At 58.6% G+C, this 24,554-nt stretch overlaps 3 protein-coding genes across 7 annotated transcripts in view; 1 reads left to right on the plus strand and 2 right to left on the minus strand.

Moving 5' to 3' along the window:
- The window catches only part of GATAD2B (GATA zinc finger domain containing 2B), a 52,961-nt gene extending 47,321 nt beyond the window's left edge, over positions 1-5,640 (plus strand). For all 4 annotated transcript variants that reach the window (XM_062597806.1, XM_062597807.1, XM_062597808.1 and 1 more), the window contains exons 9-11: positions 142-252; positions 1,190-1,307; positions 2,193-5,640. In XM_062597806.1, coding sequence (XP_062453790.1) covers positions 142-252; positions 1,190-1,307; positions 2,193-2,326 — 363 coding nt within the window. In that variant the 3' untranslated portion in view covers positions 2,327-5,640. The remainder of the gene's footprint in view (positions 1-141; positions 253-1,189; positions 1,308-2,192) is intronic.
- A 604-nt stretch (positions 5,641-6,244) lies between these two features.
- SLC27A3 (solute carrier family 27 member 3) lies at positions 6,245-10,872 on the minus strand. The gene is made up of 11 exons (XM_062597594.1): positions 10,855-10,872; positions 9,295-9,472; positions 8,597-8,809; positions 8,346-8,504; positions 8,151-8,275; positions 7,879-8,073; positions 7,706-7,796; positions 7,430-7,628; positions 7,225-7,322; positions 7,008-7,138; positions 6,245-6,934 (listed from the first exon to the last, which is right to left on the minus strand). Exons 1-11 carry the CDS (start codon positions 10,870-10,872, stop codon positions 6,758-6,760), a joined length of 1,584 nt encoding a protein of 527 aa, XP_062453578.1. The 3' UTR covers positions 6,245-6,757.
- Positions 10,381-24,554, minus strand: part of INTS3 (integrator complex subunit 3) — a 48,828-nt gene continuing 34,654 nt past the window's right edge. The window contains exons 19-30 of one of the 2 annotated variants that reach the window (XM_062598087.1): positions 24,081-24,125; positions 23,475-23,594; positions 23,166-23,319; positions 21,115-21,183; positions 18,580-18,655; positions 16,282-16,395; positions 16,130-16,178; positions 14,756-14,923; positions 12,029-12,129; positions 11,685-11,757; positions 11,438-11,594; positions 10,381-11,296 (exon numbers count right to left, since the gene is read on the minus strand). In XM_062598087.1, the coding sequence (XP_062454071.1) occupies positions 11,219-11,296; positions 11,438-11,594; positions 11,685-11,757; positions 12,029-12,129; positions 14,756-14,923; positions 16,130-16,178; positions 16,282-16,395; positions 18,580-18,655; positions 21,115-21,183; positions 23,166-23,319; positions 23,475-23,594; positions 24,081-24,125 (1,204 nt within the window). In that variant the 3' untranslated portion in view covers positions 10,381-11,218. The remainder of the gene's footprint in view (positions 11,297-11,437; positions 11,595-11,684; positions 11,758-12,028; positions 12,130-14,755; positions 14,924-16,129; positions 16,179-16,281; positions 16,396-18,579; positions 18,656-21,114; positions 21,184-23,165; positions 23,320-23,474; positions 23,595-24,080; positions 24,126-24,554) is intronic. The other variant, XM_062598088.1, reaches the window with a different exon arrangement.

Genomic DNA, 24,554 nt, shown 5'->3' on the forward strand with positions numbered 1-24,554 from the left:
GAGTTCGAATCTCACCAGAAAGGTTGTGGATATGGAGGAGAAAGTGGTCATTTCTGGGGCAAGGCTGTTTCTAACAGCAGAGGAGTGAGGTCTAACCAGACTCTGCTGCTTGCACCTCTAAAATGCATCTGTTTCTTTCAGGAGATTGAGCAGAGGCTACAGCAGCAGGCAGCCTTGTCTCCCACTGCAGCTCCTGCTGTATCCAGTGTCAGCAAACAGGAGAACATCATGAGGCACCACACGCTCCGGCAGGTGAGCAGCGTGCGCTCCTAACTGAGGCTCCCAGCCAAGGCAGGAGCATGAGTTGCCCTGTTTGTAGGCCAAAAGCATTCTTCTGGTTCGGATCTGGATGGACACAGTGAGAGCTCTGTGCAGAGAAGGGAGGCTTTGAGCATCTTAAGCTGCTGGAAGAGGTGCCTTCTCTCTGTTCTCAAAGAAGGTTTTGGGTATGGCTGCTCTTCGAAGTTTGGGCACTTTACTTTCTCCTCTGCATTTTAAGGTTTCTTTTAACCATAGTCCTTTGGTAGGACTAGTCTATGCAATGTGTTAATTAGATGCTCTTCAGTGGCTAACTAGCTGGCCAGCCACCTTGTCCCAGGGTAGCATACTTGCTAGGTAGCAGGCATGGCATCTGAATATCTACCTTCTTCTGCGGCACAGTCTCCATTTCTCCCACTTGTTTACTTCAGTTCTTAGTACTAACAGTGACTGTACTTGCTGCTATCTCCTTGTCCTCTGCTTCAGCCTTCAAATTCTTGCCTCTTACTCCCAGGTCATCTGGTGGGGGAGCTCGAAGCACAGCCCAGGACCATGTTAGTTGGTTGCATATCTGAGAGCGATCTGCAAACAATGTATTCCACATACCGGGCAAAGGCCATGGTTGATTCTTTGCTCTTCTGCAGCCTGTGTCATAGCTCAGTTAGCATTTGCTTCCAGGCTTACTGCTGACTGCCAGGCCATCTTGGTATCTTCCTGAATTTTGATCTATCAGAGTTAGAGTCCAAAATTATACTCTAGACTGTTGCCAAGAAAATGAACGCTGCCTGACTTGCCTGTGTGTGGGAGCTGTAGTTCGATCTGGTTTCTGCAGCCATGACGGTGTGATTGGGGTCCTTGCTCCAGGAGAAGGCAGATGGGGTATCTAGTGGTCTATGTTCACTTCTTCCTTGTTTGTTCTCTCCTTTCTCAGGCTCCACAGCCCCAGAGTACTCTGCAGCGTGGCATCCCCACTTCTGCCCGCTCGATGCTTTCCAACTTTGCTCAGGCACCCCAGCTGTCTGTGGCAGGTGGTCTTCTTGGTATGCCAGGTAACATCCTGATCCTCGCTAGCGTGGAGGGAGGATTGGGGCTTTAGGCCAGACACTGTGCAACAGGTCAGTCTGTGCAGTCTGGAGTGGCTTGATTGCAGGGGCTAGTGTCACTAGCATAGGCTGGTTGAGACCATGGTACTTCCGTGCCCCAAAGGCACTGCAGACCTCCGTAAGGAGAGCGGGTTCTGATTAAAGTGCTATTGCTAGGTGGAAGCTGAGAGGACTCTGGTACACTGCCTCTTGCAGTCACTGGGCTTGGTCTCAAAAGGTGGGCCTGTAACGGGGGTGTAGGGCTGACCTCTGAATGCAGCCTCACGCCCAGGGCGATGGTTCCTCTGCAGTGCCCATCCCTCTGAGCGTGTGCTGGGCCGGTGGCGCTTCCTAGCAAGCTGCGCCGTTGCCTGTGACTTGAGGCGTGACGTTGAGGCGGGATGGTGTGGGGCGGGTGCCCCTCCTGAGCTCGCCGCAGGAAGAGCCTTGTGGCTGCACCCTGCCTCCGCTGGGCTCAGCAGAGGCTGCCCAGGGCCCTGGGAGGAGGGTGCTCTCCAGGTCAGCATGCCCAAGGCATGCAGAAGCACAAACTGAAAACAGAGACTAAAACTGAGAGGGAAGTTAAAAAGAGCACTGGAAGGCCTTCTGCATGAGGGGCTGAGGAGTCCCTTCCCGGCACGGCAGCGGGCAGACGCCTTTCTCTTGGTGCAGGGTGAGCACAGTGCTGGCCTGCGCAGAGAGCGGGCACCGCTGCTAACAGAGGCGCTTCCCCCGTGCGCGAGAGAAGGGACGAGCCCAGCTCTTTGCTCCTGTGTCGCGTTGTGCCGGGGAGTTTGTACAGCTTCACGCATCTTAGAGGAGTCCCCACCTGCTTTTCTCTCCCTTCTCTAGGTGTTAACATTGCATACCTGAATGCTGGGATTGGAGGCCACAAAGCGTCGAGTTTGGCGGACCGGCAGCGGGAATACCTTTTAGATATGATCCCACCCCGGTCTATATCGCAGTCCATCAGCGGACAGAAATAACGCCTATTGACCGTTCCCCTTCCTCCCCACTTCCGTCGCATGCAGTGCCTGTACTGGTGCCTACCGTACACGGGGAAAAAGACAAAAAAAAAGAAACAAAAATACACAAAAAGCAAACAAAAAAAAACATTTCAAACCTTCAGCGACCTGTCCTTTTCCAAACCTTAACTACTTTGGTTTTCTATAGCAGTGAGAGGTCACTTCCTTTGCCCGAGGTCAGAACAATGTCTGCTTGAAATCAGCACTATACATGTGTTAAAGCTTGTTTTATGCTATTTTTTTTGTAATGACAAAGCATAGAATTTTTAATTGTGTTGTGTTTTTTTTTCCTCCTTTGCTAAATGGACGGTTAAACTTTTTTTTTCCTTTCCAGAGACTTGTAAGGGCATCCACTCTACATAGTGACCATTTTTAAAAAAAAAAAAAAAAAAAAAAAAAAAAGGCAGCTTGTGCTGACTCACGGGGAAACTGGGGCAAAGAAATGCAGTGGGCTGAGCCTGGACAACTGTCCTCTGCCGCTGGTAGGGTGCTCATGTTCCTTGGCTTGGCAGGAGTAGCGAGGAGACGCCCTACGTCTAGCTGAGGGTTGGTCCCTAACGTCTTAGCTCGTGCGTGTCACCTCGGAGGAAGGGAGCCTGGTTTGCAAAGGCGCTGGTGTCCACGTGCGCCAACTGCGGCGCGGGCATTGGCGATGGACAGTGCCGGGAGCCCTGCCGGCTCCGCGGGTGCAGTGCAACAACTGGATAAGCTATGCAGGGCGCAGAGGGGTCCGGATGCAGCCTGGAGAGCCCCCGGCGCCGCGGCTGGGCGCTGGCCGGAGCGCGTGTTGGTTTGACGTAGCGATGGCACTTCTCGGCGCTCGCAAGCGGAAGACCTAGAGCAGACTGTGATCCACCGAAGGGCACGGCAGCCTCGGCCTTGGCGAGTCCCCTCCTCTCCCCACCACGTGCTCCAGAGCAGCTCTCGGTCACCACCGGTTGTGAAACCGCAGCGGGTCCTCGCGGGCGATGGGGCCGGTGCCGCAGTGGTGCGGGTCGGAGCTGCCTTCCTTGGCCCCCCCAGGCAAGAGCTGGGGTCCGAGCAGCGGTAGCGACCCCAAAGCAAGAACAAGGGGTGAGAGTCGGCTGAGAAATGCTCTATTTGCACTTAACCTTCACACTAACCGGCCCTCCCCACCTCTTCCTCCCCACGCCCTCCTCTTCCTCCTTGCCCTCTGCAGACGAGAACTTTAGAGAGCAGGAATCCGGGTGCCGAAGAGGGCCCGGCGCAGCAGCGGCGGCTCCGCTTGCCGCGGGCACTGGCTGGTGCCACGGGCAGCCCGGCGGGTACGAAGCAAGGCGAGCGCGCCGTGGTTTGCTGCTTCTGAGGAGCAGATCCCTGCAAGTGGCTGGAAGGAGTTTCCTGAGAGTTTCGTGTTGGTTTGTTTTCTTTTTTTTTCCTGATGTTTAAAAAAAAAACAACAAAAAAAACAACAAAAAAAAAAAACTTGTGCAATTTTAAGTGCTTAAGTCACCCGTGTGGAGTTGCTTTTATTGGGGTGCCCAGAAGCCTCTGCCACTGCGCAGCAGGCGCTGTCGCTTCCCGCATGCCCCTGCCTCTGCTGCGGGAGCCGCCAGCCCCAGCCCCCCGTGCCTGCCCCCTCCATTCAATGAGCACTTAGTACCCACGGGGTGGGGGGCACCCCGTCCCTCCCTCCTGGGGCCCGCCAGAGGAAAAAGGATTTTTTTTTTTTTTTTTAATTTTTGGAAACTAGTGAAGCGTAGTGGCGTATATATATACTATATATATTTTTTGTGTTTTTGTTTTAATCTTGTTTAGCTGGTCGGCTTCCCTCCTCCACCCCCTCCGTGACATAGCGATTCTCTTAAAATCTCTGTCCATCTCCTTTATTGCTCTGCCGTACTTGGACTCATTGTTTCTTGGATAAACCTGAGAAGTTTTTATTGGTGGTGGTTTTTATCACCTGTTCTTCATCCCCCCAGCTCTCCCCACCACCGCCACCTTTTGCCGCAGCCCAGGCGGATTTGCCACCCCTCTCCCCACCTCATTCAAGTGCCATTTCTCCCCCAGTCAGGTGGTGCCGAGAGGTACGAGGTGACCCGGGTGCGTTGGTTGAGATTAAAGTTTAAAACTTTGGAGAAAAAAAAAAAGTGCAATACTTCAGGCTGAGTCTCCCCTGCCAGGGTCGCTGGAAGCGGCGAGCGGCAGGAGAAGGAGTCGGCGACTCCGTGGTGCTACGCCAGGCGCCCTGGGGAAGGGAGCGGAGCCCCTCGCGCCCCGTCCCTGCCACGAGAAAGGCTTTTGCGTGTGTCCCCGCTGCGCCCGGGAGCCCTGCGCAGCGTGGGAACGTGGGCGCTGGCATTCCCGCGCCGTGCTGGGGCGGCCGTGGCCTGTGCCCGCGAGCTCCCGGGGGAGCCGAGCTCCTTGCTGTGTCTGTGACCTGCACAGGTTAATCTTTTTTTTTTTTTTTTTTCCTTGTCTTTTGACTACAGCGCGTGAACACCCTGCTCCCTCCCCGTGTGGTGTCCCCTCCCCTACAGATGTGATGTATGGTAGAAAATCGTCTTTTTTTTTTTTTTTTTTTTTTTTTTAATACAAAAATAAGGATTTTTTTCTGCTTTTGTTAGCTTTTCTTTTACAGCTAGTTGTAGATCTGCTTGTGAAAATGCTTACTGGATTTTTTTTCCCCTCCTCCCCTCCAACACCATAACCTGTCCCTTCCCGTCTCTTCTCTAACCTCCCCATCATCTCCCCCCAACCCCAACCAGATCTTAATTAGCTTATGATATTGCTGCCGAGATGTTATAACAAGGACTCATTCGTGTATATAAGCTATTTCTTGACACATTAAAAAAAAACTGTACATTGTGTAGAAAACGAAAAAAAAAAACAAAAAACAAAGCAGCCTAGCCATGGATATTGTGGAAGTTGTTACGTCCTTTTTGTAGTGTGACCTCTTGTGTATGACATGAACCGTGCAAAAGGGTGGTTTCCGGCGGGTGGGGGCGGCCGGGGAGCGGAGCGGGCGGCCGCGGCGGGCCGGGGTGGCGCGGCCCCCGGCCCGGCTCCCCTCGCCCGCGGCCATGCACTGGTGGCAGCTGCCACCTCCCAAATCTGTGCCTTTCCCACACACTCAGCCAGGAGCCCGCGCGCCACCCGCCCCCCCGGCGGAGCGGAGGCAGGACGGGCCCCCGCGCCGGGGGCCGCCGCGCCGGGCAGCGGGGCCGGGGTGGGGACGAGTATTATAAACTGTAACTGTATTTGCACTGTTTTTATTATTGCATTGGCATATATACAATATACATCTATAACAACCTGCGGTGTGCGGCTCCTTCCTGTTCCCCCGACGGCTCGCGGCGTCTCCCCGGCCGCCGCCGCGGCGAGCGCCCGGCGCCCCCGTCCCGGGGGGGGCTCTGCCCGGCCCCGCGCAGCCCCCGGCACCCTGCCCGCTGCCCCGGCGGCCGCGTTTGCCCCGCGCCGCCCCCTCCTCGCCGCTGGGGCGGGTTCGGGGTGCTGGGGGAGGGGGGGCGGTGGGGCCCTGGCCCCTGCGATCGCCCCCTGCGAGGGTCCGGCTGCCCGCGCCGCTCCGGGCTGCCGCCCTCGGCCCCCTCCAGCCCTCGCCCGCTTGGCTGGGATCCTCCGCCGCCGCCGCCAGCTTCCCGCCGGGGGCCGGCCGCACGCCCGCAGCCGCGCTAGCTGGGGAGGGGGGCCCGGGAAACCAGGCCTTTTGCACAACTTAAAGGGTTTTCTTTGATTTTTTTTTTTTTTTTTTTTTTTTTTTTGCATTGTGTTTGGAATCTGGTTTAAAAAGGAAAAAGAAAAAAAAACTGTTTAAATACTGCCAACTGATTATGCAGTGACTGATTAAAAATAATAAGCTAATTTTTGAAGAAAGGATTAAAAAAAAAAAAAACTTTGTAATATTTATCACTTGCAAGCTATGTTTAATAAAGAAAGGAATGATTTATAACTTTTTCCGAGGCTGGTGTGCTGCTTTGGGGCCGAGACGCGCCCGACCGGCGGGACACGGTGCCCCAGCCCGGGGGGCGGGGGGCACGACAGGCCGCTTCCTGGCACTTTCCATGGGGAGAAGCCGCTTCCCAGGCGGATGCTCCGTGGCGGAGCGGGAAGCCCCGGGGGGGGGCGCGAGATTGGTCCCCCTGAATTGTTGCCCTTTTTTTGGGGGGGGGGCAGAAGGGGTTGGGGGGGGGGGTCCTGCACCCTCCCTCGCAGCCCGGCGCCCCCAGGCTCGGCCAGCGGCGCCCCGGGGACCCCCGAGGCCAGGAGACGCAGGCAGCGACGCTTGCTACAAAACCGTCTTTATTCGCCCTCCGGCCCGACAGCGAGCGGCCGCGGGCGCAGGGCGCAGCGCCGGCGGGTCCCGGCGCCCCGGGGTGGGGGGCAGGCGCGGGGCCGGGCCCCCGGCAGAGCCTAGATGCGGAGGCGGCCGGCGACGACGTCCTCCCAGCGCGCGGGGCCGAGGGGCACGTAGGCTTTGGCGGCCTCGTCCAGCAGGAAGAGGGGGTCGGGGACGCGGGCCGGGTCGAAGCCCTCCTGCGCCAGCCGCACCTTCTGCTGCTTGAAGGTCTCCGTGATCGCCAGGCGCTCCTGCGGAGGCCGAGCGGGCTGGGAGCACCCGCGCCCGCGGCCGCCCCGCGCCGCCCCGCGCCCCCGCCGGTACCTGCAGCCGGAGGAAGCGGGGCCGGGCGTAGGGCGGCAGCAGCTCCTCCAGGTGCCGGTAGAGCCCGGCGCCGTCCAGGCGGCAGCCGGGGCGCAGCACCACGGCCGCCATCCCGGCGCGGCCCTCGTGGCCTGCGGGGAGGAGGCAGAGCTGGCGGGGCCGGCTCGGGCGTGGCCGGGGGAGGTTTTGGGGGGCGGGGGGGGGGGGGGGCCGGTACCTGGCACACTGACGCCGTAGACGGTGGCTTCTTGCAGGGCCGCGTGGGCCACCAGGGCCTCAGCCACCTCGGTGGTGGCCACGTTCTCGCCTTTCCACCTGGGGGGGGGGGACGTCGGGGGGGGGGGGGGGGGGAACTGAGCAGGCGCCGGGGCGGGGAGGGAGAGAGGAACCCGGGGGGGGGGGGGGGGGGGGGCAGGTGGCACCTGTAGGTGTCCCCAGTGCGGTCACGGAAGCGGACGAACTGGGCCGCATCCTGCTCCATGAGGTCACCGGTGCTGAAGTAGGTGTCGCCCTCGGTGAAGACCCCCCGGAGCAGCTTCTGCTCCGAGAGCTCCCGACTGCCGGCGTAGCCCAGGAAGGGGGTTCGCGGCGTCACCGGGGCGATGAGCAGCCCTGTCTCACCTGCAGGGATGGGCACGGGTGACCGGGCGGCCACTGGGGACGTGTCCGAGCCCGCCGGGTGCCACCAGGCTACTCACCAGGACGCACGCGGATGCAGCGCCCGGCCGCATCCCGCACTGGGGCACCCTCGGCCACGTCGTAGCGCACGAGCTCAAAGGGCGAGAAGAGCTTTGGGGGGGAGGGGGTCGAGGTCAAGGTCGGGTCAGGCTGCTCCCACGCCCCTCCCCCCCCCCCAAAAAAACCCACGCACCTTGTAGATGAAGCTGCTGCGCCCCACAGCGCCCGGCGTCCCCGTGTAGTTGAAGAGGGTGACGTTGCCCTCGGTCATGCCGTAGGTCTCCACGATGCGGATGGCCCCGAAGCGGCGCACGAAGGCTCGCCACACGTCCGGGCGCAGCCCACTGCCCACCGCCAGCCGCAGCCCGTGCTCCCGCTCCCCGGGGCGCTGCGGGGGCCACGTCAGTGCTGCTGGACACCCATCCCCCCCCCCCCCCCCCCGGCCCCAGCCCCACTCCCACTCACCTGCGGCTGGTTGACCAGGTAGCGGCAGAGCTCCCCGATGTACTGGAAGACGGTGACGCCCTCGGCGCGGCAGTCGTCCCAGAACTGGCTTGCTGAGAACTTCTGCTTCAGCACGCAGGTGGCCCCTGGGGAGGCACCGGTCAGGCTGCGGTCCCGCTGCCCCCACGGCCCCGTGCGGCCCCCGGCCGCCCTCACCAATGCCGATGCAGCCCACGACGCCCAGCAGCGAGCCGGCCATGTGGTAGAGGGGCAGCGCTATGTAGACCACGTCCTCGCTGCAGGCACCCACCAGCTCGTAGAAGCTCAGGCACATGATGCACTTGCGGTGGCTGATGCGGGCAGCTTTGGGCAGCCCTGGCAGGTGGAGGGGGGGAGAGAGGGGAGACGGCGTCGAGCCCCGGACCCTGCCCATCCTGGCTCATGCGGGCGCCCGGCTGGGCACCCACCGGTGGTGCCCGAGGTGAAGATGTAGAGGCAGGTGTCGTCCATGTCCTCGGGCTCCCAGACGTCCTCAGGAGCCAGCTCCTCGGAGGCCTCATCCAGGAGCGGCTGGAGGGCGACGACGCCAGGCGGGTAGGGTCCCGCGCCCAGCACCCACACTGTGATGCCCTCCTCCTCCTGCAGGCTGGGCAGGATGGGCTCCACTGTGGCAAACAGGTCTGGGGGCACAGGCTGGCATGGGGGCAGGCTCTGGATATCCCCCACCCCCTCCCCAAACCCAGGCCAATCCCAGGGGATTGAGATCCGGAACAGCCCAAATCCCCCCTGCAAGCGTCCTTCCCTCCATGCTGGAGCTGCCCCCATTCCTCGCTCCCCTGGGTCTGGAACAGCCTCCCGGGACCCTCGGGGTGTGTGTGGGGGGGTCACTATCTCCCTCAGTGGCATCCCCCCCCCCCCCGATCTTTTGCAGCTCCCTAGTGCATTTGCAAACTCTGGTTTCCCCATGGAGTCTTTGCAAACCCCCACCTCACCCCCGGTGCCCCCAGACACTTTGCAACCCCCGGAGCCTTTGCAGCCCCCGGAGTCTTTGCAACTCCCGCACGGTGCCCCCCCCTCCCCCAAGACCCTCTACAACCCCCCCCCCCCCCCGGGAGCTTTTGCAACTCCCGGCGACTCTCCCGCCCCGCCCGGCGGCGGCGCTCACCGTGGGCCACGAGCAGCGCCCGCGCCCCGCAGGCGCGCAGGCAGTGGCGGAGGGCGGCGGGGCGCAGCGCGGTGCCCAGGAAGGCGGGCCGGGCGCCCAGCGCCGCCAGCCCCAGCCAGCCCCAGAGGAAGCTCGGCTCGTTGCCCGCCAGCAGCCCCACGGCCACGCCGGGCCCCAGCTCGCCGCCGCCGCGCAGCGGCCGCCGCCGCAGCGCGTGGGCCACGCGCGCGACCCGCCGCGCCGCGCGCCCCAGCGGCACCGCGGCGCCCGCCGCGCGCAGGAAGGGCCGCGCCGGGGCCGCCCGCGCCGCGCGCAGGAACCGCGCCGCGAGGCTGCCGCCGCCGCCGCCCGCCGCCCGCCGCCGGCACCGCGCCGCCCGCGCCGCGAACGCCACGTCGGCCCAGAGGTGCGGCCAGAGCAGCCGCTGCAGCAGCGCCAGCGCCGCCAGCGCCGCCGCCGCCGCCGCCGCCGCCGCCGCCAGCGCCATGGCTCCGCGCCGCCCTGCCCGCCCCGGCGCGGCTCGGCTCGGCTCGGCGCGGCGCGGCTCGGCGCGGCCCGGCCCGCGGGAGGAGCCGCGCCGCCCCCCGCGCCGCGCCCCCCGGCCGCCGCTTTGCCCCCATCACCCCCGCCCCTTGCTGCTGCCCGTCGCCGGGGTCTCCCCGCCGTGCCCCGGCTCTGCTCGGCCCCGTTGCGCCCCCGCGGGGGACCCAGCGCTGTGTCCCCCCACCCCGCCCCGCGCCAGCCCTGCCCCCCCCCCCTCCTTCGCCACCGCCTCCTTGTCCTGCTCCGGCCACATCCCGCCTTGGCGCGTCCCCAGCCCCCCTCCCGCTGTGCCGCCGGCTCCGTCCCCCCCGGCCAGGGTCCCCCCGTCCCCCCTCGCCGCGGCCTCCGCATTGTGCTCCCGGCCCGGCCGCGTCCCAGATTCCCTCCGGCCGGCCGGGGCCGGGGGGGCTGGCGGTGCCCGGCCGTGCCAGGGTCCCCTCAGCCCCTTCCCAGCGCGGAAGAGACGGACAAGCTGCCCCGGCCGGCTGGGGGCAGCTGCATCCCCCCCACCCCGTACCAAGACAAGACACGTGGAAGCAGCACTTTGTACAAAACGTTTGAGAGTTTTTATTTTTTAAAAACGCTTAGAAACGCTAGTATCTCTGGGGGTAAAAATTAAAAGCATCTCCGCCTCCTCGTGCACACGAGGAGCTCTGGAGCAGGCAGAGCCGGCGCTGCCGGAGTCGCCGAACCCGCTGCCACCCCAGCGGAGGGGCCGAGCCCAGTGCCGGAGCAGGACTGGCCAAGACACAGCCCCGTCCCCGGCTCTCTGCTCCGAGCAGGGGGCCGCACCGGCCTCCTCCAGCCCATGGGTGCTGCAGCCCTAGGGCACCTGTGAGCAGCGAGCTGGTGCCTTGCCCCCCCCCCCACCAGAAGCATCCCAGGGCAGCAAGCTGGTTCGCACTGTTTATTTACATTTCTTATATGAAAATAGGAGGCATGTGATATACAGCCAGGGGCTTCCCGCCCCGAGTCCCCTGCCAGCACCCTGGGCCCTGGCAGCTGCTGCGTCCCCACCTGGGGACATCTGTCCATGCTGCCCCTGGAGCCGGCATGGGTTGGAGCCAGTCCTGTGGTCTGGAGGGGTGCACGCTCCAACCCCCAGCTGCCAAGAAAAAGGAGCTAAAAAGTCAAAGTGGGAAGGGGGGGATGTGGAAGGGCAGCGCCCGCTGCGGGAAGTGGGGTGCCCTGCGTCCTGGGGGCACGGAGGCGTACGATGGGGCGCAGATGCAGAGACGGAGAGGGGACGCGTGCTCTCAGGTCCTTCCTGGCAATGGCTTCTGTCCAGTTGCAGAGCTGCTGCTGCGGCTGCGCCAGGATGCTGAGAGCTGCTGCAGCTCAGCGCAGGGCCCGGGCAGCGCCCGGCGGCAGGACTCTGCCCTCAGTCACTGTCCGAGCCCACGGCCGAGGAGCCTTTCCTTTTCCGTTTGGTGGGTTTGGGCTTGGTGTCTTCTTCCTCCTGTGCAGGAATAGTGGGAAGTGGTGGTCATTACCGGCTGGTCAGGACCACGGGGGCACCGTGCGCTGCAGCGGCGCAAAGGCTGCACCCGCCGGGCGCCTCCTCCTCGGGGTGCCGATGCGCCCGACGGGCTGCACTTACCGAGGCGCTGCTGGAGGCCGACTCCTCCTCGTTGTTGGCAGGCTGCGCTGCGTTCTTCCGGCTCCGGGGGCTTGACAGCGTGGCTTTTCGGCGGCTCTTTGGGGGTTTGGTGGAGGAGTCTTCATACTCCTCTGCCAGGGAGAAGAGGTCACTGAACCTGCAAGAAGGCCAAGTGCAGACGGTGTCAGGCAGTGCCAGGACAACCCTTCCCTGATGGAGGATGGGTTAAGAGCTTGGCTGCACTTACTTCATCTTGTGGGCTTCGTCACAGCTGGCCTGGACGTGCTGCAGGGCCTGTAGGATCGGGGTTTGGCTGAAAACTGTCAAGGAACCAGCAGAAATGGGAGTCAGAGACCTGGTGGTGGGTGCCAGGGCCCCCACAGCTGGGTCTGGGACCTGCTGCCACTCATGCCCTGCCATGAGGTTTGGCCTCCCTGGCTGGATGCAGAGGGCTTTGCAGGCAAAGGGGCTCCAAAGCCTCCAGAGGCAGCATCCCCGCTCCCGCCTGGGAAGCATGCGCATCCCAGGGCACCTCCCCAGGGCTACGGAGGCGGGCAGAGGCTGCAGCCCCAGCCGTGCGGTGGTACATACAGTTCTGTTTGGTGTTGGTCAGGTTGAGGCGGAGGTTGTCCAGGTGCTCCAGGATCTGCTCCAGGGTCAGCTGGGCCAGTTTGCTGCTGGAGCTGCGCAGGCTGAGGGCAGAGGAGGCAGGCGCCATCAGCACTGCGGGGTCGACGGGCACGCATGATGCCCCTTGGTGCAGGCCCTGCCCCAGGCCACTCCCAGTCTGTCTCCCCAAAGGCAGGTTGCAGGAGCCCTTTAAGCAGGCCCACGCATGCGCTGCCACGTGCTGCCCGGCAGCCAGCGTGTCCCCTGGCATCCAGAGGCTGGAGCAGGGGCTGATCGAGCCCCATCCTCGGGCATGGGAAGCAGCGCGGGATCTATCTTTTGGCTCCAGCGCTTGAAGGGTCCCCTTGAGGCTGCTCTGCTTGTGCTGCTCTATCCCAGGGATTAGAGGGATAAATCCTGCTCAGGGTGCTCACTGCCTCCATCTCTGGTGGCTTTGAGGGGCACTAAGAGCCCTGTGTCCTGCGCCGAGCTGGCGGGAGCTGAGGCTGCAGGACGGTGCACGGTGCCAGCTCATGGGGCATTATGAACGGCAGGGGCCTCAGCTGGCTGCCGGTTAATTAACGGGGATTAGACCTGGATACTTCTTGGATCTCGGAACAGAAATGCAATGAAAATAGCTGTGTTGTTCAGCTGTGAAAGCTGTTAATTAACGCAGAGGAACAGAAGGGAACAGATGAGCACACAGACTTCTCCAGCAGCCTCTTCTGAGAGGGGAGAGCCCACAGGTGGCCGAGAAGCTGGCAGGACCGGCCGCTCGCCTGGTGCCGGTGTACGACCAACACGCGGAGCCCGGGCTGGCACCGGGAGCCACCTCTGCGACAGCGGTCCAGAGCACAGTGCGGAGCGGTGGGGCTGTGCCCGGGGGCTCTCCCAGCAGAGCCCAGCAGGGCCAACACGAGCCCCGCCACCAGCTCTCCACGGCCTGAGATCCAGGCGCTGCCGAAGCTTCCCGCAGGGCCCTGTCCAGCCTGCTGGCTGCAACAGAGCCTAGAAGGTGCTCAGTGCTGTGCTGGTGCGGAGCTGGGAACAGGGTCCTTTGGGATGCGTGGCCCTCGCCGCCGCGGGAGCTCGGTGCGAGGGGCTGCTCTGCTTTCCCAGGACACTAGATGTCCTTCCTACTCCAGGAAAGGGCTGCATGGACCCAGTCTGGAAAGGGCCGCAGAGGATCAGGGCACCCTCCTCCCTCTCTAACCCAGCCCTGGCGCCAATGGGCTGCTGGCAGAACTGGTCCTGGCTGAGCTGCCCTTACACAGTGCCGCAGAGGGGCTGAGCAGGTGGCAAGAGTGGGCGCCTCTCGCCCTGCGGCCTCTCCGCCTGGCAGAGGGCTCCTGCCCAGCCACTGCGCAGGCTCTGCAAAGCAGGGAACAGGCTCGTTCTCGGTTTGGTGTTTGTGGATGGATAAAGGTTGGGAGATTATTTGGAGAGCTGAATGCAGCAGACAGCTCCCACCACGCATCTCGGCTTTGGCATGGAGGAAGAGTCATCCCAAGGGAAGTCTCTGGGCTCAGGAAATGCCCCGGGTGAGTGTGCCAACCTGCGCAGGAGCAGCAGCTGCAGGAGGCTGGTGTAGGGAGTTGGGGGCCCTGCGCCTACTTGAGCAGTGCACCAAGGAGCACATGCCCCTCACCTCCCACAGGCTGCATGGCAGCGAGGGCCATCCGCCTCCTCCAGTGCCCAGAGCTCTGCCATGAGCCATCTGCCCCTTCCCTCCAAGCGCAGGAGCCTGGGAACCTCGCACCAAGCAGCTGGGATTTAACCTCTGCTGGCTGAAGTGCTCCCTAAAGCCCTGCTCATGCCCCCTGCCTGCCTGGCCTGCCATCCCAGCCAACTCTGCATGGGCAGACCACACCAAGGTCCAGCCCAGCTGCGTCATCCACGTCGCCAGGCTCATTTCACTGCACGGATTGACTCTCACTCCATCAATCCCAGAGACATCAATGTGCCAGCAGAGATTAAGTGAGCCCCGTTAGCAATGTCCAGAAGATGATTTGCACCAGAAGATGTTCTGGAAACATCAAGCTACCTCCCAGGCGGGCTCAGCAGGACCTGAGCAGAGAGGCCTTCCTGGATGCTGACACAGTAGGGGAGCGCCAAGGCTTGGCACTGCTAAGACAAGCAGCTCAAAGCTCTTCCCCAAACAGCCTGGTAATGGGCTCAGAATAAAAGGGGCCTGCCGGCTGGATGTCAGCACAGGCGAGATCAAAGAGCAGCCTCCCGCGCAACTCCAAAGCTGAGGCGCTTGCTCGGGGCTCTGGCTGCATGTTAGCACGTGGGTGGGCAGTGGCACTGCCGCAGCCTCAAGAAACTGATGGAGTAACTGCCAGCATGTGAGAGCCCCGAGGGGGGCTGCTGGGCCTGAGCTGTGCTGGTGGCACACGACGTCTCATGGACCCCTTGCTTGCAAAAGATGGTGAGCAGCTTCCTCACCCATCTGGGTGCACGCAGTGCCGAGCCCACCCAGGCAGCTGAGTTTGATGGGTCTCGCAGTGCCTATCCCAGCTCTGCACCAGGATCCATTTACAAAAGACAGTCCAACAAAGAAGATCCATTCCTAACCCCTTCCTGCAGGCAATGACTCCATGCCAGTCTCGGAAAGGCAAAGCAGAATTTATCATTCGTCTTCCTAGCAGCAGAGCTGCTCCCCAGTGAAAGCATCAGGGGATGCAATGCCTGGCCCTTGTCCCTCACCTTTGGCGTTTTCGCGGTAGGCTGTTGTTCTTGATCAGCAGCGATTTGATGTGCTCAGCCAGGAGGTCATCGTGTTTGATGCACCAGTGCCGCAGGATACTCGTGGTGAACTGGTCATCGGGATGGCAGGGCCGGCTCAGCACCATCTTCACCATTTCCTCGCTGGGCCTGTGGCAAACCAGAAATGGCAAGTAAAAAGGAAGGAAGAGCAGTTTGTATCTTAAACATTTGGGGAGGTGCCTGGCCTGCAGCCACTGCCCATCTGAGCCTCTGGAGGGAAAGTTTCAAACCTAAACATTAGAGTCTGCAGTAGGCCGTGGAGTTGCTATGCCATAATGGACCTGGCATCCAGGAGGTCAAGCAAATTGTGCTTTGGGTGGGAAAAAGTGCAGGGTTTCACCCCATTGCCTCCACAAACACCATTCTTTGTCATTCTTGCTGGGACCTGCATGTGCCTTTCAGCACCCCTAGCAGCGCTGGATCCCCGGCACTGGGCAGCTGTCACCCTCCTCTGTTTTCTCAAGACTGCTGCCAAATAATCCTCCTGGGGACCAGCTGCCACTGAGCTCCCTGTTCACACTGCATCACCCACCCATGCCAACCCCTATGGGTGCTCTGGCTCTTCCTACCTGCCTGTGGAAAAGGTGCTGTTGCATGCTCAGAGCCTGAGCTTGTCTCTGAGCTTTCCGCCATCACTGACTTTTCACTAACGCAATTCAGAGCTGGGATTAGATTAGCCAGCCCCATGCACTGCATTAATGAAAACAAATAAAGTGCTCTTCACTCAGAGTGGCGGGATGTGGCCAATCCATCTGAGCAGGCAGAGACAACATAGATCAATGCCAAGGCAGTTCTAATATTGCACCCTGCGGGAGGCAGGTGACAGCCTGCTCTCCATTAAGTAATGGGCTTCAGGACGTGCAAGGTGAAAGACAAACAGCCCATCAGCACTTGGGCTAAGCAGGCTAGAAAGCTCGCCGAGCGGAAGAATGAGTGAGTGACTGCTGAGCACTTGGCAAACGGTGCTCCTGAAGCCAAGTCACAGTCACGGACTGTGCTTCCAGGGCAGACAAGCAGCAGCTCCCCTTTTCCTGGGAGTAGGAATTCCCTGGGCTGCTGGGAAGAGCCCAGCCAGCTTCCTTCTGGGTTCACTCCTGCACCACACCACTATTGTTGAGACCGCGCTTTGCACAAGAGCTCAGAAATAAATTAGGGCATCAGCTGCTACTGGTGGTCTCAAATGGCAGCATGGAGCTCATGGCCAGAGCCAGTGGTATCCTTTTATCCCCATCAATCCGGCAGTCTTGCCCTTCTGCCACACAACCCGCTACCATGCGGCACATAGCCCTGTGCCCAGCCATGCCAGGTACTTACTTCTCTCGCCTCAGCTGTAGCAGCAGGCAGGATAATGCCTCCGGATGTTCTGCAATGGAAAGCACATCCTCAGCACAGGAACTCAGCTACATAGCCCTGAACTGGCACGAGGCAATGGCAATGTGCCTCTCCCACACATGGAGACTGCTCACCTTTGTATTTGAGGTGTTGCAGGATGGGGATTATGGTCTCCAGAGGAATGCTGTGAGCAAGGAAGAGCTGCCAGGTGCAGTACTGCTCAAAGGTCTCCCAATCCAGGCTTTGAACTAGAAGGAAGCACAGCATGGTCCAGGGAACTGCGAGGCCCTTGGAGGAGTGAGCAGAGACCTACCAGAGCCGCCCCATGCACCCTGTGCAGCTCGGCCACAGTCCCTCTGTAAGGTCCAGCTGCATCCAGGCACATTGCTACTCCTGCCTGACATATTACATACGTTCCTCAAGCCCAGAGCAGAGCTCTAAGGTGGGAGAAGGGCAGAACCATGTCTCTTCAGTGCCTGAGATGCCTGTGTGTATGCTGGGGTAAGCGGGATTTGCACTGTGCCAGGGCAGTTGCATTCTGCGTCATGCCCCTCTGGGTATGAGGCACAGCTAGATTAAGGGGCTGCTGTGTCCTTCCCTCTCAGCAGAAGGGTGATCAGCATTGCAAGCCCTGCTGTGCTCTAGCAAGGGGCTCTGGGACCTAGCAGCTGCCAGGTGGCACTGGAGTATGTTCTGTTGGCTCAGGCAGAACTGGGTGGCAGAACTGCAAAGTCACTAAAGCAGCTGCTCATGGCTCAGAGGAAGAGAATTAACGAGGCTCTTTAATTAATGGGCTTAGACTGCTACTTGCAGCTTGTATAACACCAAAGCTGGATCTAAACAGCTGTCAAATCAGGGCGATGAGAGTTCTCGCTGGAAGCACCCATAGCCCTGTGCACAGAGCTCTCTATGCTGGCTCTGCTCAAAACTACCCCACAGCCCACGTGCAATCTCAGCCAGCACTGACAGCTCAGTACGTGTGCCTGAACAGTGGCACTCAGGGAGCAAGTGCAGGTGGGAAGAGTTCCCGGTACTGTGGGGTGCAGGACAGACTGCCAACGGTATCCATTTATCCTCCAACTGCTTAGGACCCACAGGGCACATGCAGACAAAATGCAATATTCACTGGAAATTTTAAGTGCCTTTCTACTCTGATAAAACCAGTAGCTTGTGTAGATCATGTAGATGTCAGTCATGGAGAAGCAAAATGCTTCCAAGGATGTCAAAGTTCAATTAAAAAACAACAAGATCTGAGTCACCCTGTGGTGATGTTGGGGGGAAAGGCAAGAAATGCTCCTATGGAGACGTAACGGACAATAGCCTTTTGCCTGTACAGCCACCAAGGGAACCACAGTCCCAGTAAGGGGCTGGGTGTTCATCCAAGAGACTTACTGTGGCCTCCACAGGAATATTAGTTCGGGGTGGACTGACAGCCAGACAAAACAGCAGCCAGGGCCTTTTTGCTCTTTCTCTCAAGGAACCCATTGAGGCATCACAGTCAACAGAAAATGACAGGAAATCCTGATTCTAACCTTTCTGACCACTGGTCCCCTTTCACCATCACCTCCCAGCCACTCTCTACCCCTTGTTGCACTGAGAAAAGAGTTTACCACAGTGCCAAGAAAGGCCTGGCCTCCAGCACCACTTTATCAGCTGCTATATCGCAGATGACAACTGACTGCAAACAGACAGGCCACAGCGTGCTGTGCAGCACTAGCTGCAGACAGATGAGTTCAGGTCCCTGGAGACCCTGGAGCAGCTGGGACCATGTAGAGCTGTGGGAGATTTCAGAACTTTTCTCTTTTTCTGAGTTTCCCTGGCAGGGCTGGAGGCAGGCAGGCTGCGGGCGTGTGGAGCCCCAGCCTGCGGCAGGCACTGGGCAGTAAGTCCTGCAAGACTTGGTGTCGTCTCCAGATTATGCATTGCCTGGCACTGCAAAGAGCCAGTGCTCCTAACCCATCATCCTGCAAGCCTGGTAAAACTCACCAGAGTTCACAGCTTGGATCACACAGTTAAATCTAACAATCCGGTTTAGCGCAGTGATCCTTTAAGCAGTGGCAATAATATCATGAGGAAATCCAGACCTTAGCATAACACAGCTAGCCCAGGAGCCACCCACCGATGCTGTACAAGCAGCTAACCTCTGCAGGTCTCTCCTTGTGGTGTTGTGGCCACATACAGCCTTACTGATCTAGTGCAGCTTGACACAGACCACAGACCTTCTGATTAGAAAGGGCAAATCCTTGGCTAGGGCTGCAGCATTCCCCCTTTCCAGGGATTGGTCCTCTTCAGCTCAGGCTTCTCCAAAATTGAGGGCCCAAATGGCAGGAAGGCTTAGGGCTGCCTGGGAACCACTTACAGCTGCATTTTCACCCCCCACCCTCCGCAAGACATGCTTGTGAATGCTCCAGGCTGTGGGATATGCTACTCACTCAGGATGTTGAGCACTGAGTCTTTTCGGAACATCACCAGGTTGCCCATCATCACGTGGCACACCAGCTCCTGCAACTGCACAACAGAGCAAGCAGGGTCAGTGGGATGCCAGGACCACAGGAGAGGCTGTGCTTAAGTCCTCTTGCACAGGGACTTCTGGACCTAGAGAGCAAGTGGAGAAGCTGCTGCTGCTCGGCTGATGGACGATGCCAAGCTCTGGCACATGGCCTGAGGAAGCTCAGAAAGCACAGTGAGGGCTACTTTGCTGGGCTCAAGAGCACGGAGGCTAAAGACTGACACACAACTCCTTGCATAGCCTGCCTCTCACACCCACTGCCTCACTGCAAGAGCAGGGATCCAGCAGGGAATCCCAGAAACCCCATGAGTTGCAGGTGGCTCATAAATCAGAGCTGGTTTAGGCAGCTCCAGGGAGATGCAGCTGTTGGAGGAGACCAGCAGAGGCAAGGAAATAACGAGAGGTTAATGGCTTCACACATCAACACCCAGGCTGAGGTGCAGGAGTGTCAAGCAGGACAGACAGCAGATCCTCACAGGCTGGGCAGGATCCTGCACAAGGATAGTCCCTCTCCCTCTTTGAAGAGCTCAGTTGCCAGGGCCAGAGAGAGCTGCTGCACAAGCACTGCCCAGCTCCCATGCCTCCTGCCTGTCCCCAGGCCCTGCTCTCAGCCCTTCCCTCCATGCGCCTGCAGACTCAAGTTTGCTGACGGATGCCCAAAGCCCACTCCTAAGGCTGGCAGTGGGGAGCGCTTGGCAGCCTGCTAGAAAAGCGTGACAAACCCAGACTGCTCTGTCCTGGGCCCTGCACCTTCCCTGGTCTGCGAGGAGGTAGCTGACACTACCCAGACACATGGTGCTTCCTGTGCTGACTCACCCACTTCATCTCTGGACAGTAGGAAGAGAAGGCACCAGGACAGGACACACAGGGAGCCTGCCAGGCCAGACAGAGATCAGGGCTAGCGAACACTGTTCCCCATTTCTGGGCCCATGAGCTCAGATGCAGAGTGCACCTTGGCTCAGCTCCTATTCTCCTTCCCCCATGTTAATCCTCAGCCTCTGGGTCCAAGTCACTGCAGCCTTTTTGCACACTGGCAGGATGGAGCGTGCTGGAGGCATCCAGAGCCCAAGCAAAGTTGAATTCCTGTGGCCTCAGCCAAGGCCTGGACTCTACTAGGGCACTGTCTGCAGACCCCACGTGAGCTGCACAGAGCATCACAGAGAAACAAGTGAAGAATAACAGGAAAGAACAAACGAATTGGACAAGGGAGGGGAGAGGAAACACTACAGGCCTCTGCTGGGAAAAACAAAACCTCTGCATGCATTTCAGAGCATGGAGAAGCCCAGCAGCAGAGGAGTAAGAGCAGGGCTGAACTGGGGGGGTCAGGGCATCATGACTCAAACTTTTCCTGTACCCAACCATCAAGAGCCTGCCAAGCAAAACTTGCTGGTCATGCATTCTGGCCCCTGCACAGCTGGGAAAAGCACAACTAGCCAGGAATGGTGTATAAATAGGGCGAGTTAAAGGGTTATCAGCAGATCACGCTCCAGACGAGCCTAGACGGCAGAAACATGCAGTGCAGCATTCTTGCCAGTGCCTACCTCCCTGCCCCCAGCTTTCGCCGTGACTATTTTTGGGTTGCTCTGAACTGGCGTCATGGCAACTCAGTGTGACCATGGGGAAAGGTTCCTTCCAGGAGGGTCTAAACAAGGGCTCCGCTTTCTGCTCACTTGTCTGCTGAGGCTGCAGCGCATCTCCCACCAGGACAGGGAGAGATTACAGTAGCCAGGTGTGAGCTTAGCCCCATGGGGCCATAGTGCAGCAGCAAACACGTTCCTGCTCTTTGCACCTTTCTTCCTGCTCTTTGCACTTCTCCTTGTTCCCCAGGGCAGGAGAGCTCCTCTGCTCCCTCCTCCTGTACACTTGCCCATCAGGTGGGCAGCCAGGAACATGGCCCTCATAGCTCTAAGCACCTCCCTGCTAAGGGACTGATTCCAAGAGATCAGCCTGGAGTTCCTGACCATTTCCAGCCTCTCCCCCACCCCTATTCCTCCCCTCCAGGCAGGCAGCTTGCGCCAAGCACTGGAGCAATGCTGGCCATCACAGGCATCTCAGACCCAGATGGGTCTTTGTGTTACATCATGCCAGTAACCTGACAGGGATCACAGCAAATCCAGGCAAATCTCTCTCAGCACTACTGACACAGCTCTGTGGCCTAGGAAATCCCTTGAATGAAGCAGCTTAGATTTAGCCTTCTGACACTGTGTGCTGCAATTTCTTAAGCTAAAGAGATACCTAGAGGTTTCAGAGCTCCTGTTTGCCAAACCCAGTGTGTTGTCTGAGGCTGGCTCTATGCCTCACTCAAGAACATGGGCAAGAAGGACTAAAAATGGAGACTACTGCCCTGATGGACAGGCCACTTTGTCATTTCAGGTTTAAATCTCATGGGTATAGAGAAGCCAAATGCTGCCATTTCCAGAACGTGCTGTCTCCCACCCTACACACAGGACCCCCTTACCTGGGCTGAGTCTATGACAGCTACAATCATGTTCAGCAGCTCTCCACTTCGTAGGGTCTCATCTGGGAACTGGAAGAATTAAAAAGCAAGGCAGGGCTCAGGGAAGGGCATGAGGAAGAGGCCATGAGGAAGAGGCCACCTGAAAGCTCCTATCCAGTTCAGGCTCAGACACATGCATATGTTACTTCTTGCAAGAGGTAGCATGGCCAAGCCTGACCCATAGGTTCACCAGCAGCTAGATCAGAACCAGAAATACTTCCTAAATGCAATGAGGGAAGTGACTGAGTGGGAAAAGGAGCCAAAGTACAGGAGGTTTGACAGGCCACTTTCTGCAAGCCGTCTGGAACAGACAGGTTCATTCACTGTGAAAGCAGGCCAACTGCTGCAAGGCAGACCACTGCCAGGCTGCTGGCAGGCTGCTGAGAGCATGTGCCCAGCACATCTGTGATATGCAGCTAATGCTTGTCATCTGGACTGACTAGAGCAGCAGGAGGAACAAGGCTCCTTCAATTTCTGATGGCAGAAGTCAGCCAGGTCAGAATGGTTAAAATTGTCCATTTTCCCTACACTTGCAAGCTTTGTTAACAGCTCTGGGGCCTTGTGCATTATGCAAAACTGCAAGGAAATCAAAATCAACACATAGGGCAAAAGGCCAGGAAAACTGGCAGCAGCAAACTATTCCTACACAGTTCAGATCTGGCTGCTCAGACAGCAGCCTCAGCTGGAATGCCGCTCCTGAGACATTCTGCCTGACTTTCGCTGGTCAATACGCCCACAGGAGCAGAAACAATCTGACCCCCACGTGGAGGTGTGAGGGTGGGGTGGCAGTTTAAAACCAGTGCCTGAAGCACCAGGCAGGAGATTCTGCTGATCCACTAAGTCAGGATCCCTCTGAAACAAAAAGGGGTGCAGCACCACAAGGTGAGAAATCTGCTGCGTGCTGCTACACGTGCACAGGTTTTCCTCCTCTTCCCAGGCTGTTTCTGTGCCCTCAGCTGTGCCCCTCTCTCCAATAGAAAGTGCTCATGGGGAGCAGGGCTGGACAGCCTGAACGTCCAGCAGATGTTCCTACTGAACCAGCCAGAAAGGAGGGAGGAGGAAGGCCAGTTCATTCCTCCCAGGGAATGAGAAAGTACACACAGAACTGTGACCTCGCCATCTATTCAGAGTGCGTGATGTTACCCTCCCTCTCTCCACCCCCAGGCACACACCACCACTCCCTGAAGCTGAGTGATTGATGGACACTTGTTGGAAGCAGCCTCCACCCTGTGACCATTTTAAAGAAATGAATGCAGCCTGCAGAGCTGAGAGCTGACAGACAGCCCCAGCAGCATCCTGGCAGTGCGAAGGTAACAGCAGCTCTGTCCAAGACTCAGACGGCCTGTGTGAATTGAGACTGAGCTGTGACCTATCTGGGGCAGATGCTGGGCTCTCTGTTCCAAATGAGCTCTGCTATCAACTGCTTTGATAAGTCCAGCTGGCTCCACCTCAGCACAGAGTGCTGAAAGCAACAAACCGTTTCATTAAACCTAAGGGTTTGGAGTGGGCAGCAGCACTGCTGAGTACTGCTTCCCCTAGACTCTGGGGCAAGACTTTTGCTCAGTCTTCCCCACCTGCTGCTCTCCAGCAGCCCAGCTAAGAGGAGAAGCAGAGAGCAAAACCTCCTCAACCAGCAAGTGCAGACAACACTGTGCTTGGAGCTAACCATGTGCAAGGGACACAGCCAGAACAGCAAGGTTAGTGCCTTCCCATCCACAGAGAGAACAAGGTTTTAATGGGAACATAAACAGGCAGGATGACAACTGAATTTCTATCTCAAAGGCAGCACATTGACCTCCATTAAGCTGGGCTAAGTGGCTGGATGGAGGCTGTATTATGTTTAGCCTGGAAGAGGCTCTGGGCTTGCTTGCCCCTCTGCTACTGCATAACAGGCCTGAAACACAGAAGCACACTGCTCTGGCGCAAAGTGCGCTCTCAGGAAGTTGAGGGGATTTGAATGGACTGGAATAGTGCAGAGCCCTGGTATTCCTGGTGCTTGGCAGGGGCCTTACCTCTGTGTAAATGGAAGGAGTGAGGTAGCAAAGCAGTCGTACATCATCTTCCTGGCAGGCCTTCATGTCCATCATCAGGCACGTGTGCAGGTCCCCCAGCTGCGTGGCCTGGGCAAAGGACTCATACAGGTTCATCTTCCCTGCTGCAGCTTTGCTAGAAGGAGATGTGCTCTGGTGAGAGAGCAGCTCTGCAGGCCCTGTGCTGCAGCAAAGGCTGAGCTAGCGTTGGTATGACACCAAGCTGTTCCATGGAGGCAGTATGGACCAAGTCAGAGCTTGGACACTTCCCCACAACTCCCTCTGGCCTACCTGGCTTTCAAGTAGTATAGAAGGTGGTAGCCAATCTTGGGTTGCTTCTGATAGAGTTCTGATAGGAGATCCAGCAGCAGTGAGAAACCACTGTTATCTTCCTGCATCTGGCAGAGATTCCTTGGGGAGCGCAGGACAGGGAAACAGCCAAATTACATGAGATGTAGCACAAGAACTCTCTGCTAATGCCAAGGACCAGCAGTTCTCAGGGAAACACAGCTAACAGCTCCAGGTACCAGGTGGTCCCAGTGATCTGCTCTCCTAAATGGACACAGGGGCTGCTGCTGAGTGCAATGGGACATACAGCAACAAGTTGGATGGGGTCAGGAGCCCGCAGCAAACTTCAACTACATAGGAAAGGCCCCAGGGATCCTGAGCTTCCACAAACAACCAGATAAGCTGTGATTTTCCTGTGTTTGAAGAGTTTCTACTAAACAAAACACAATGTAGGCAAAATGAGGCAATAAACTCTTCTGGCTTTAGGATCCTGGGGAGCACTCTGGCAAGCAGGGGGATGGCAGAATTAGACCGGCAGCATTCACTCATTGTGGTGGTGAGGAAAAAGAAAAAGCCCTAGACTTCTCAAAAATACCAGAACAGACATACCTAAATATTAGGTAGAGTGGCTTCCCCACTGACTCCTCCAGAGACCTGCAGGACAAATGCAATGGTCAGAGTGCTATGTGTACCTGCCCTCTGCTGTGCATCAACAAATGGCAATAAAAAAACCCTGCACATTGTCAGCTGCAGTCCTTGGGGCCCTTAAGGATTAACCCTAGCTAATAGAGAGACAGAGAGAGTCCTGCTAACAGAACCCAAGAGCTCTGACACTGAGCCCTGGACACAAAACCCAGGAGGAAGACTGTATGGCGCTGATTTGTGTCAGTATAGCAGGGACAGATGAAGTATTTAGCAGCCAGGGGCCCCCAAAGCATCAGCTAAACTGAGCTTAGACGTCTGGACCTGTAGCAGCAGTTTCTTCCTGCATTTGTGGGAAGGAGAAATATGGTCAATTTTGTGCAGTATATGACAACTATTGATCAAATCCATGCTGACTGCTCATGAACCCTGGAACCCTAA

Source organism: Rhea pennata, chromosome 31 (genome assembly GCF_028389875.1).
Source record: "Rhea pennata isolate bPtePen1 chromosome 31, bPtePen1.pri, whole genome shotgun sequence".
Lineage (NCBI taxonomy): Eukaryota > Metazoa > Chordata > Aves > Rheiformes > Rheidae > Rhea > Rhea pennata.

Bases quoted from the DNA above. Each gene is read 5' to 3' on its own strand.
- SLC27A3 (XM_062597594.1), bottom strand. The intron at 8,074-8,150 runs GTGAGTGGGAGT...TGGCCCCCGCAG, and splicing joins ACCTGGTCAACCAGCCGCAG to CGCCCCGGGGAGCGGGAGCA. The intron at 7,323-7,429 runs GTGCCACCTGCC...CCCCCCCCCCAG, and splicing joins CGCACTGGGGACACCTACAG to GTGGAAAGGCGAGAACGTGG.